This window comes from Microchirus variegatus (assembly GCF_963457635.1).
Source record: "Microchirus variegatus genome assembly, chromosome: 18".
In the NCBI taxonomy this organism is placed as follows: domain Eukaryota; kingdom Metazoa; phylum Chordata; class Actinopteri; order Pleuronectiformes; family Soleidae; genus Microchirus; species Microchirus variegatus.
The window spans coordinates 24,550,570-24,563,456 of NC_139819.1; the positions used below are offsets into that span (position 1 = coordinate 24,550,570).

Here is a 12,887-nt window from a genome sequence, read left to right on the forward strand (position 1 = left end):
CTGTGTACCTGGCAGGTCTATGGTGGATAACATCTACCTAATTCGTGATGTTTTGGAAGTCTCCAGTTCATTAGGCTTAAACACTGGTCTAATTTCACTAGATCAGGAAAAGGCGTTTGACCGCGTTGAACACGACTTCCTGTGGAAAACCATGGGAAAGTTTGGGTTCAGCGCCAGTTTCATTGCTAAGATCAAGGTGTTGTACAGTGAGGTTGAGAGTTTGCTAAAGATAAATGTTAGTCTGTTTGCGCCTTTCAGAGTGTGTAGAGGTGTCTGACAGGGCTGTGAACTCTCTGGCAGCACATGCTCTACACACTCTCTCTTGAACCCCTCCTACAAAAAATACGAACCAGTATTAATGGCCTCGTTTTACCTGGTTTTAATGAACACATTGTTTTATCTGCTTATGCAGACGACATCATTGTTTTTATTAAAAACCAAAATGACATTGACTTTTTAAACAGCATCACCAAAACGTTTTACACTATTTCAAAAGCAAAAATAAATTGGAATAAAAGTGAAGCACTTGCTGTTGGTCAGTGGCGTGGTGACCCCCCAGTTCTCCCCCAGAACCTAAGCTGGAGAACAGACGGCCTAAGATACCTCAGCGTATTTCTGGGCAACGACGCTGTGGTCAGGAAGAACTGGGAGGGTGCCACAGAAAAGGTAGAAGGAAAATTAGCCAAATGGAAATGGCTGCTCCCTCAGATGTCTTATCAAGGCCGGGTTCTGGTTTTAAATAATCTGGTTGCTTCCCTTTTATTGCACCGCCTTAAATGTGTGGACCCTCCCCCCGGTTTTTTAGCTCAAACTCAAGCAAAGATGATCAATTTTTACTGGAATGGTTTTCATTGGGTCCCACAGGCGGTGCTGTTTTTACCCAGAGAGGAGGGGGGACAGGGCCTCATCCACCTGGGCAGTAGAACAGCCACCTTCAGGCTCCAGTTTACTCAAAGGTTTTTAACAGGCCCAAAAGATTTAGTTTGGAGAGGAGCAGTGAGCTGCATCTTCAGACGTGTTAATAATCTAGGGCTGGATGCTGCTCTGTTTTTAACTGATTCTAAATTTCTAAATTTAAGGGTTTTACCTCCATTTTATCAGGGTGTTTTTAAATCCTGGGCACTTTTTACCTGCAAAAGGAAAAAGTGTGAGTCTCTGCACTGGCTGTTGAAAGAACCACTGATCCACGGAGCGAGGACGTCAGCACTGATGCCACTCCTGGACTGACGGCAGCCCTAAAAAAATCAAAAACTGTGTGTTTGGAGGGGCTCATCAAAACAGCAGGATCTAACATCAACAACACTGAAGCTTTGGCGATTTTATTAAATCTTCACTCCTGTAGGATGGATGTAGGATTTCCATGTAGAAAAATGTAAATAAATGTTATTTTTAAAAATCAAAAAAAATCTCTCTCTCTCACACACACACACACACACACACACACACACACTCTCTCTCTCTCTCTCTCTCTCTCACACACACACACACACACTCACGTTCATTGATCAGCTTCAGATTTAATTAAAACTTGTTTCAACATATTTTCTTATATTTGTTTAAAATTTAAAACTTTAAATCTGGACATTTTTAGCTTAAATATTTCTTTATAAATGAAATCAAATAAATGAGAATAATTAGTGTTTTAGTAAATAAAACCTGACAAGAAAAACAAACAAGAAAAACATGAATTCATTTTTATTTCTGTTCAAAGTGAATAACAATAAATACTGAATCAATCAATAATCGATAATCAATAATCATTATAATAATCATCATCATTATCATGATAATAATCAAAACTTCACATATTTGACATTTAAAAAAACATCCATTCACACGTTCATCAGTGTTCACTCTGTCATCATCGTTTCAGGTCTGAGTGACCTTTGACCTCTGTGACGCTTCAGTGAGTAAACCTGACAGCGACACCTGCTGGTGGACGGGAGGAAATATATCTGTCACTCACTCACTCTCTGTTACTCTCTCACTTATTCACTCACTCACTCGCAGTCTCTCACTCATTCACTGGTTCACTCACTCACTCACTCTCTCGCAGTCACTCACTCATTCACTGGTTCACTCTCTCACAGTCTCTCACTCTCACTCTCTCACCCTCTCACAGTCTCTCACTCATTCACAGTGTGATGATGTCATGAGCACCAGATCGTGTGAAACAAACAGAATTATTTACAAATATAAATTAACATTTTTTTCAGACGACAACGGATTAAAAAAGTCTATAAAAGGGTGAAGTGATGAAGACGAGGGGCGGAGCTTCGGTGATGAAGACGAGGGGGCGGAGCTTCATTGATCTGTGCAAACGATCAATCAGAGACGGTGAAAAAACACCTTTGGTCCAAAAAAGACGACGGAGACAAAAAGTTCGTAGACGAACGCGTTTGTTTGTAAATGTCACGTAAAGTCACGTGATTGTCACAGATAAACGTTAATGTGACGAGAACCTGAGGCACTGAGGGGGCGGAGTCATACATCCATCACAGAGTTTACACGTCTCATGCAACGCGGCCTTTTCCCGCACGTTCACCAGGAACCTGAACACAACACGACGTCACTGTCAATCACGTGACCTGTCAATCACGTGACCTCAAACAAACTTATGCTAATCATCATTTTGAATAACGTCAGATTTTTTAAATGTTGTGAATTATGCTCGGATTTGTTTTGTTTCTAAACTGAATAACCGACAGTTGCTATGGAAACTCTAGCCCCTCCCACTTTGGACGCCATTTACGACGAGGGTCAAGTGGTCGTGTTTTTATCGACACAGAAACGTTTGCGTACGAACAGGAAGTGGCGGGGACATATTAGTGTACGTTTAAAGGGCCATTTCACTTTATTTGGAAAGAAAACCATTTTGTTTGAACTTCAATCAATTTAATTATTTACGTTCATTTCATTTTCTGCCAAAAATAAGTTGTTAACGACGGTTATTGACGAGCGATCGTTCTGCGAAACATGAACTGACCCAGATTTCTCTGTCTCTGTTGCTATGGAAACTGAAGACTGTTCAAAGTGTCGTAGAGTTTTCTTGCGATGTCGTGTTTTGCTTGGAGTGATCGTGATCGGACGGTTTCTGCTGCGGCGTCGCACTTCTTTACAAACGTTTGCGTGTTCTACGTGTCGGAGGTCGACCGCGCTGTGCGAAGGAACCGTGACGGGTGTGGTGGGAGGAGCATTAAGGCTCAGCTCCGCCCCCTCAGTGGTTCCGTGGATTAAAGAATCCCACGCTGGTCGGCGACTCCTTCACCGTCACCGTGAGGAAGTTTGCCGTGACGTCGGTGACGAACACGTGCTCCAGAAGGTTCCGCGTCGGCCTCCAGTCCGTCTCCGTGTCCGACTCGGTGGCGTTGTTGCCGAGGCTGGGCCGGCTGTTGCTAGGATACAGGGAGGAGCCGTGCTCTGATTCGCTGCTGCTAGTCTCGTCAGAGTCTCCGGTGCTGAGCTCGTTCAGGCTGCGGTTCCTCTCGTCCTGCCTCGCGCTGCCGTTTCCTCGGTTGGCCCCGCCTCCTGACATCACTTCCTTCCCCCTGCCCTGCTCTGTAGCGCCACCTGCAGCCAGACCAGAGCGCTGCCCTCCAGCTGACGCCCGAGACTCTTTCTGGTTTCCGACTCCTCCTTTGACCGAGATGCCGCCGCCGCTCCTTAGGCTGGACCTGGACGCTGCGGCGACGGCGCCCCCTGTGTTGCCGCCCTGGAATCCGGCGGTGGGCAGCGGCCTGCTGACGCTCTGAAGGTTGAGGGCGCGGAGGCTCAGCGCCTGATTGACCCGGTCTCGAGTCGTGGACGAGGACAGGGTCTGCTTGTGATGAACCGACACTTCCTGTCTCCTCTGGTTCAGCCCGGAGCGCTGACCCGCCGCGGTGGCGCCTCCTCCGAAGCCGGCGTGCAGACCCGCGGACCCTGAAGCGCCGCTCTGTTTGAGCAGAGACGCCTTAAAGGACTTCAGCTCCAAGTTCTTACTGTGTGCTGAAGGCGTGGCTTTGCTGTGGGAGGAGCCAGAGGAAGGTGAGGACAGTGAGCGGTTGGTCCAGACGAGTGTTCCGGCTTTGGAGGCGACTGTCTGAGCAAAGGAGCTGGTGGCGGAGTGGGAGGCGTGGGGGGCGGAGCCTGCCTCTTCTCTGGCCGCCCTGCTCAGTCCGGTGTAGGTGAAGCTGGCGGGCTGCAGCGGTTTCTTCACGCCGGACCGCGGCTCGTCTCTGGACGGTCTGACCGCCTGGTGATGGCGAGGAGGAGGGGGGGGAGGGGGGGAAGGAGGCGGAGGAGGAGGAGGAGCAACGTGAAGAGGAGGAGGAGGAGGAGGAACAGGAAGTCTGCTCTTGGCCTGTCTCAGTGCTCTCAGGTCGGGGGGGAGCGGCTTCCTCCCACGCTTCTTTTTGTGGGCGGGGTCAGGATTGGCGAGCATGATCTGAGGCCTCTTCTGTGGGACGGGGTGGACGCGGGGGGCGGGCTTCGCCTTCTTGGTATGATCTTCATCTTCTGAGGAGGAGGACGCAGTCGACGAGACGACGGAGGACGAGGAGGACGGGGAGTGGCTGTCTTCTACAGTGGGCGGAGCTGGCAGCTAGAGACATGAAGAAGAACATGAGTGTGTGAGTGCGTTCATGCTAACATTACAGAGCTGAGTTACACTAGCTTAGCTTAGCACAAAGACAAGAAGATGGCTTACATTAGCACTTAGCTTAGCACAAAGACTTGAAACAGAGGAAAGCAGATGGCTACATTAGCACTTAGCTTAGCATAAGACTTTCTGGATCACCTGGATTTTACGCGGTCGTCCTCGCGGTCGCTTCCCTTTGGTCTGAAACAGAAGTTCACGTTCTTGTTCTCTGAGGAAAACAAAGATCACGTGATCATCGGCGACAAACGCAGATTTAACGTGAAAACACAAATCGGCTCGAAAACGCACCTTTTATGAAAGGCAGCGAGTAAACGAGGGTCCAGAATATTCTCCTCTGGCTCCCAACTGTTGTGTCTGAAAACCAATAATCAATCAATAATCAATCAAACAAACCATGTAAAGATCAACAGGTCAGTACAGAAGGTTTAACACACAGAAGAATGCTCAAAATAAAACATGTTAATTATGGTTTTGCTAATGTTAGCATGACTCAGCTAAAGTGCTTTTTTATTAATATTTTTACTGCCTGTGCTCAGTGAAGCGTGTCATAAATGTGTGTGTATATGTATATATATGTACACATATATATACATATACACTGTATATCTTAAACACATGTATATGTTATATTTTGACAAATATCGGACTGATACCGATTCTCATCTATCTAACCAACAGCAGGGGGCGCTCACAGTCGGCACTGCTGTCATAAAAGAACATGTTTACCTGTCAAAATAAGAGCCATTTTAAATATTAGAATTGTTGTTTGTGTATTTCTGATGATTTTGTTCATATTAAACACTCACGTTGTCATAAACAACACGTTATTTTGTTGTTATTACGTCACGGTTCTTTTGTGGTTTGTTTTTTAACGTAATAAAAACCAGGTGACGGTCAGTGAACGCATCACACGGGAACGTGAATAAAGCTTTTTCCTCCAGTGAGGCGTTCAGGTGCCCGAGCCTCGGTATCAGCAGCTCGGAAGCTGTGAATGCGGGAGTGTGTCCCCGGTGTGTCCCCGGTGTGTCCACGCCGCCGTGGAGCCTCTAAACGCGGGGCCACCGCCGCGCATTGTCTCCTCTGGATGTGTGTGCTAGCACCGGAGGGCTAGCTAAGCGGAGCTAGCTACTTACTTGGACGACCACCCCCTCCACTTCACCAGATATTCAAACTTCCCCTGCGGACAAACACACACACACACGCCGTCAGAGACACTCGGGCCGCCGCCCCGGTACCGACCACCGTCTCCCCCTCTACCTCCTCCCGCCTTTTCTTACCTTCCTGGGCCGTTTGCTGAGGATGCATTCCGCATCAAATACCTGTCCGACAGTGACCCCCTCCATTACTACAGCAGCAGCAGCAGCGGAGACCCTCACACACACACACACACACAGAGATTGAGGCGCTTTTGACCTCACACGGCCACCGTACTCCACCGAATTACACGTCGTGAATGTGTTATTACTGCAACCGCAACACAACTACATAACAACACAACTACACAGCTACACATGAGAGTAAATACACATGTATTATTTTTGTGTTTACGGAGGAAACCAGAATTAAAAAAAACATAAAAGCACCACCTTACAAAAATACATGCAAATATATGTAGACTAATATATATATATATGTAAATGATCATGAAGTGACAGAAGAGTAAAGACGTACAAAACAACAACAATCGGCACAAAAAATGGACTGAAATTTACTAAACAGATTTTAGTCAGCAACAAAATACTAATTTTCACCAAATTACCCTAAATACACTGGTTTTTTTACGAAATGACTGAAATATACCACAAAACAAACAAACACACACACACACACACACACACACACACACACACACACACACACACACACACACACACACACACACACACACACACACACACACACACACACACACACACACACACACACACACACACACACACACACACACACACACACACACACACACACATAATAATAATAGTAATGATAATAATAATTAAAAATACAGTATTTGTGCGTTTCCTCCCCGCGGAACCTTTGTCGTTCCGGAAAGGAAAGGGGAAGCATTTGTGCGCTGCACCGGTGTTACGTATGTTTCTGTAAAACATGTCCAGTGGTTTGTTGTAACTCGGTGTCAGAGGCGGAATTCTCCCGGACTTTTCTCAGGTAAAATAGTTTTTTAAGAGATTTTTAATATAAATTCAGTTCATTAAACGCTTGTGTTTTTTTATTTCTTTACATTCGTGTCAAAGTGATTCAGTCTGTGCTCGTAACGAACCAGACTCCGCTTGAAAACTTGATGAATTAATACTTTGTCCTCTGTGTCTTTGCTCATGGACAAATGGACATTACGCAATGGACGTTTTTACATTGATCAGTGTTTATTAATTAATTCGGCTCATGTGTTTTACACCGAAAATAAGCGGCTAAAGTTGAACGGTGAGTTTTTATATGTTGACATCTGTGTTTCCTGTTCCTTTTCCTGCTCAGTTTGTTAAAATATTTGCCGCTAAATGCGTGAATCTTCCGCTGAATGAACAATAGAATGTTCATTTAAAACATGCATAAATGAACATAAGACCATAAGTTATGTGACATTAAAGGGATAACTGGTTCTGTCAAACGATTAAAACGTTAATCGCACATTTTTATCTATTCTAAATGTCCCTCGAGTTCTTTTCCCCTCATTTTAATTCTCTTATCAACATAGAAAAGTGGACTGTCTTGATCTGTGAAAATGTTATTTGCATATTTTGGCATATTTTTACTGTAGTGTAGGGCTGAACAATTCATCGAAATTTATCTAAATCACAATTCAGCTTCCTGCAATTTCAATACACAATATTTTAAATATAATATTTGTTCAAGACAAAACCTAATTTTAGATGAATTATTATTACACATCAGACTTAAAGACCTGTGGTTAAGGTGTTGTTGCCGTAACAAGCTAATCTGAGCTGATCACGTGACATGACGTAGATAAAGACGCGATCACATGACGTAGATAAATTAGAAATCATGTCACGTGGCGTAGATAAATACGTGATCACATGATCTCGTAGACTTTAAAGGATGTGAATTGGAACATATAATGACATTAAATGTGTTGTTCTTCCAGGTGAGTGTTTTCCCGCCTCAGGTGAGGACTGACCTCAGGACTGACCTCAGGACTGACCTCAGGACTGACCTCATGCTGCTGCCTCTCCTGCTGCGTCCGTCTGTCCGTGACCTTCACGCCTCTGCGCTGCTGGTTCAGTGCGTACGGACGCTGCGATGGAAGACGGGGACGCCGCTGCGTTCTCAGACTGAACACTTCCTGCGGCCGAGGATTCCTCTGCGTCTTCAGAGCCGAGGGAACAAGAACCAGAGCAGGAGGTCAAAAGGTCACGAAGAGGAATGGAAGAGCAGGAACAAGACGCTGCTGACGTACATCACTGCGGCCGGCGTGGGGATGATCGGCCTATCGTACGCCGCCGTGCCACTCTACAGACTCTACTGCCAGGTGAGGAGGGCGTGACCTCTGTGTGACCTCTGTGTGACCTCTGTGTGACCTCTGTGTGACCTCTGTGTGACCTCAGGCAGCAGGGCTCGGTGGTACGGCGGTGGCCGGTCACGACACAGAGCTGGTGGAGACGATGAAGCCGGTGAAAGAACGCGTCCTGAAGATCACGTTCAACGCCGACACTCACGCCAGCATGCAGTGGAACTTCAGACCTCAGCAGAGCGAGATCTATGTACGAGCAGCGCCACCTTCAGGACAGGAGTCACGTTTGACGAGCTCTCACCCTCTGACTCGCTCACTCTTTCACTCTCTCACCCTCAGGTGGTTCCAGGTGAGACGGCGTTGGCGTTTTACCGAGCTAAAAACCCCACGGACAAACCCATCATCGGAATCTCCACCTACAACGTGGTTCCTTTTGAGGCCGGACAATATTTCAACAAGATCCAGGTTTGTCTTTATTTCCTGACGCTCAGGCTCCGCCCCCTGTTTCTCTTTGGCCGTTTCTCAATACCCAAGTATGCCAGTATGTACTTGCTTACTTGGAAAGTACGTACTTGAGAAGTACGACTGAAGTACATACTTGCTAAGTACAGGAGTACACGAGCACGATTCTTCAATTGGAACAGCAGTTACTTCCTTGTTCTACTGTTTGAATGGCGGGTGGCGCGAAGCACTTAAGCCTCATTACCGCCACCTACAGTGTTGATGAATTAACATATAAAATACTTTTAATAAATACATATATTGTTGTTATTTTCACATTTTATATATTTTATACACTATAAAATAGTGTCCATTATATGTAAATACATATACAATGACAGTGCGACTTTAATATAAATCTAGTTAAACATTAATATTATACAAAACATGTCAACAACAAATCTATGGATCATACCAAGTATGTAATGACGGAGCGTCTGAACCAGCGGATCATTCCATCAGAACAGGCCGAGGTAACGCTGCCCTCTGCTGGACACTGTGAGCACTGAGCGTCCACAGAGGCGGAGCTGATCACCTCCTACAGCGCTGCTGTCAAACTATAAATACATCATATTTTATTACACAAACCACATGTTTAGATTCTAAATGACTCATTTCTCGCCTCAAATGATTTCAAAACTTCGAAAAATATTTATTTCAGGTTTATATTTGTATTTTATCCTGCTATGTTCCGCCGAAATGCATTCTGGGATATATGGCTTTCCCAAGTACGCTCAAGTCACCACCTGATGCATACTTGGTAAAATGGGCGGAGCCAGAACACTTCCTGGTATGAGAACCGTACTCACTGCTCGTGTTCTTGAGAAATGGAACAGAACTTGACTGATGATGTTTTCACAAGTATGGGAGTACACAAGTACACACAAGTACACACAAGTACACACAAGTACACACAAGTATGGATATTGAGTAACGGCCAAAGTCTTTATTTCCTGATGCTCAGGCTCCGCCCCCTGTTTGTCTTAATTTCCGGACGCTCAGGCTCCGCCCCCTGGTGTGTGTGTGGTTTTGAACCTTTCTTCTTGGTTCTCAGTGTTTCTGTTTCGAGGAGCAGCGTCTGAACCCTCATGAAGAAGTCGACATGCCCGTCTTCTTCTACATCGACCCAGAGTTTGACCACGACCCCAGGATGAGCCGGGTCAGCACCATCACTCTGTCCTACACCTTCTTTGAGGCCAAGGAGGGTCAGACTCTGCCGCTGCCTGGATACAGCTACAGCTAAGCCAGGACCTGGACCTGGACCTGGACCTGGACCTGGACCTGGACCTGGGCCAAGACCAGGACTGCAGATCTCAGATCAGATCCAGTTTAACTGCAAACCATGGGTCAGAGAAAAGGATCAGAGAGAGATTATGAACTTTAAGATCGTTGTGTGATGTCTGACTGCAGTGGGAGTGTGAGCGCCCCCTGATGCTGAGAACCAGCATCTACACTTAAAAAACCATCAACTAAACCTTTAATCATGTTCTTGTGTGTGTGTAATAATGTGTTAAATTATTCTTCTCCACAGAGATTTCATGAAAAGATTTGTTTCTTTTCATCTTGATTGACAGCTGACACTGAATCATGATTGGTCAGACAGGTGTGTGGGCGGGGCCAAGTGAGAAGCACAGGTCACTTCTCTTTTATAAATAAGTGTGTATGATATTTATCACTAAATGTCTGTGTGCTGTGTGGACACCAGGGGGCAGCAGAGGAGAATCATGACCACAAAAAGAGTCCAAAAATAAACACATTCACACACTGATGGAAAACTTTGATTTGTGAATATAAAAGTTTGTGATGTGTGGACAGACAGACAGGTATTAGGACAGACAGACAGGTGTTAGAACAGACATGTGTTAGGACAGACAGACAGACAGACAGGTATTAGGACAGACAGGTGTTAGGACAGACAGACAGACAGGTGTTAGGACAGACAGACAAGTGTTAGGACAGTCAGACAGACAGGTGTTAGGACAGACATGTGTTAGAACAGACATGTGTTAGGACAGACAGGTGTTAGGACAGACAGACAAGTGTTAGGACAGTCAGACAGACAGACATGTGTTAGGACAGACAGACAGACAGGTGTTAGGACAGACAGACAAGTGTTAGGACAGTCAGACAGACAGACAGGTGTTAGGACAGACAGACAGGTGTTAGGACAGACAGACAGGTGTTAGGACAGACCGACAGACAGACAGGTGTTAGGACAGACAGTCAGGTGTTAGGACAGACAGTCAGGTGTTAGGACAGACAGACAGACAGACAGGTGTTAGGACAGACAGACAGGTGTTAGGACAGACAGACAGGTGTTAGGACAGACAGTCAAGTGTTAGGACAGACAGACAGGTGTTAGGACAGACAGTCAGGTGTTAGGACAGACAGACAGGTGTTAGGACAGACAGACAGGTGTTAGGACAGACAGTCAAGTGTTAGGACAGACAGACAGGTGTTAGGACAGACAGTCAGGTGTTAGGACAGACAGACAGACAGACAGACAGGTGTTAGGACAGACAGACAGACAGACAGACAGGTGTTAGGACAGACAGTCAAGTGTTAGGACAGACAGACAGGTGTTAGGACAGACAGACAGGTGTTAGGACAGACATGTGTTAGAACAGACAGGTGTTAGGACAGACAGACAGACAGGTGTTAGGACAGACAGACAGGTGTTAGGACAGACAGTCAGGTGTTAGGACAGACAGACAGGTGTTAGGACAGACAGTCAGGTGTTAGGACAGACATGTGCTAGAACAGACAGACAGGTGTTAGGACAGACAGACAGACAGGTGTTAGGACAGACAGACAGGTGTTAGGACAGACAGTCAGGTGTTAGGACAGACAGACAGACAGGTGTTAGGACAGACAGACAGGTGTTAGGACAGACAGACAGGTGTTAGGACAGACAGTCAGGTGTTAGGACAGACAGACAGACAGGTGTTAGGACAGACAGACAGGTGTTAGGACAGACATGTGCTAGAACAGACAGACAGGTGTTAGGACAGACAGACAGACAGGTGTTAGGACAGACAGACAGGTGTTAGGACAGACAGTCAGGTGTTAGGACAGACAGACAGGTGTTAGGACAGACAGACAGACAGGTGTTAGGACAGACAGACAGGTGTTAGGACAGACATGTGCTAGAACAGACAGACAGGTGTTAGGACAGACAGACAGGTGTTAGGACAGACAGTCAGGTGTTAGGACAGACAGACAGGTGTTAGGACAGACAGACAGACAGGTGTTAGGACAGACATGTGCTAGAACAGACAGACAGGTGTTAGGACAGACAGACAGACAGGTGTTAGGACAGACAGACAGGTGTTAGGACAGACATGTGCTAGAACAGACAGACAGGTGTTAGGACAGACAGACAGACAGGTGTTAGGACAGACAGACAGGTGTTAGGACAGACAGTCAGGTGTTAGGACAGACAGTCAGGTGTTAGGACAGACAGACAGGTGTTAGGACAGACATGTGCTAGAACAGACAGACAGGTGTTAGGACAGACAGACAGACAGGTGTTAGGACAGACAGACAGACAGGTGTTAGGACAGACAGACAGACAGGTGTTAGGACAGACAGACAGGTGTTAGGACAGACAGTCAGGTGTTAGGACAGACAGACAGGTGTTAGGACAGACAGTCAAGTGTTAGGACAGACATGTGCTAGAACAGACAGACAGGTGTTAGGACAGACAGACAGACAGGTGTTAGGACAGACAGACAGGTGTTAGGACAGACAGTCAGGTGTTAGGACAGACAGACAGACAGGTGTTAGGACAGACAGACAGGTGTTAGGACAGACAGACAGACAGGTGTTAGGACAGACAGTCAGGTGTTAGGACAGACAGACAGACAGGTGTTAGGACAGACAGACAGGTGTTAGGACAGACAGACAGGTGTTAGGACAGACAGTCAGGTGTTAGGACAGACAGACAGACAGGTGTTAGGACAGACAGACAGGTGTTAGGACAGACATGTGCTAGAACAGACAGACAGGTGTTAGGACAGACAGACAGACAGGTGTGAGGACAGACAGACAGGTGTTAGGACAGACAGTCAGGTGTTAGGACAGACAGACAGGTGTTAGGACAGACAGACAGACAGGTGTTAGGACAGACAGACAGGTGTTAGGACAGACATGTGCTAGAACAGACAGACAGGTGTTAGGACAGACAGACAGACAGGTGTTAGGACAGACAGACAGGTGTTAGGACAGACAGTCAGGTGTTAGGACAGACAGACAGGTGTTAGG

The 12,887-nt window shown here is 46.3% G+C and overlaps 2 protein-coding genes across 2 annotated transcripts; one reads left to right on the forward strand and one right to left on the reverse strand.

Moving 5' to 3' along the window:
• Positions 1–1,950: 1,950 nt before the first annotated feature.
• LOC310939605 (chromobox protein homolog 2-like) lies at positions 1,951–6,003 on the reverse strand. The gene is made up of 5 exons (XM_083904407.1): positions 5,917–6,003; positions 5,773–5,816; positions 4,928–4,993; positions 4,778–4,847; positions 1,951–4,582 (listed from the first exon to the last, which is right to left on the reverse strand). The coding sequence occupies exons 1-5, from the start codon at positions 5,980–5,982 to the stop codon at positions 3,218–3,220; spliced, it is 1,611 nt and encodes a 536-aa protein (XP_083760533.1). The 5' UTR covers positions 5,983–6,003; the 3' UTR covers positions 1,951–3,217.
• Positions 6,004–6,738: 735 nt separating this feature from the next.
• On the forward strand, positions 6,739–10,346 carry cox11 (cytochrome c oxidase assembly homolog 11 (yeast)). The gene is made up of 5 exons (XM_083905472.1): positions 6,739–6,805; positions 7,758–8,141; positions 8,218–8,373; positions 8,463–8,588; positions 9,679–10,346. Exons 2-5 carry the CDS (start codon positions 7,830–7,832, stop codon positions 9,865–9,867), a joined length of 783 nt encoding a protein of 260 aa, XP_083761598.1. The 5' UTR covers positions 6,739–6,805; positions 7,758–7,829; the 3' UTR covers positions 9,868–10,346.
• The last annotated feature ends 2,541 nt before the right edge of the window (positions 10,347–12,887 follow it).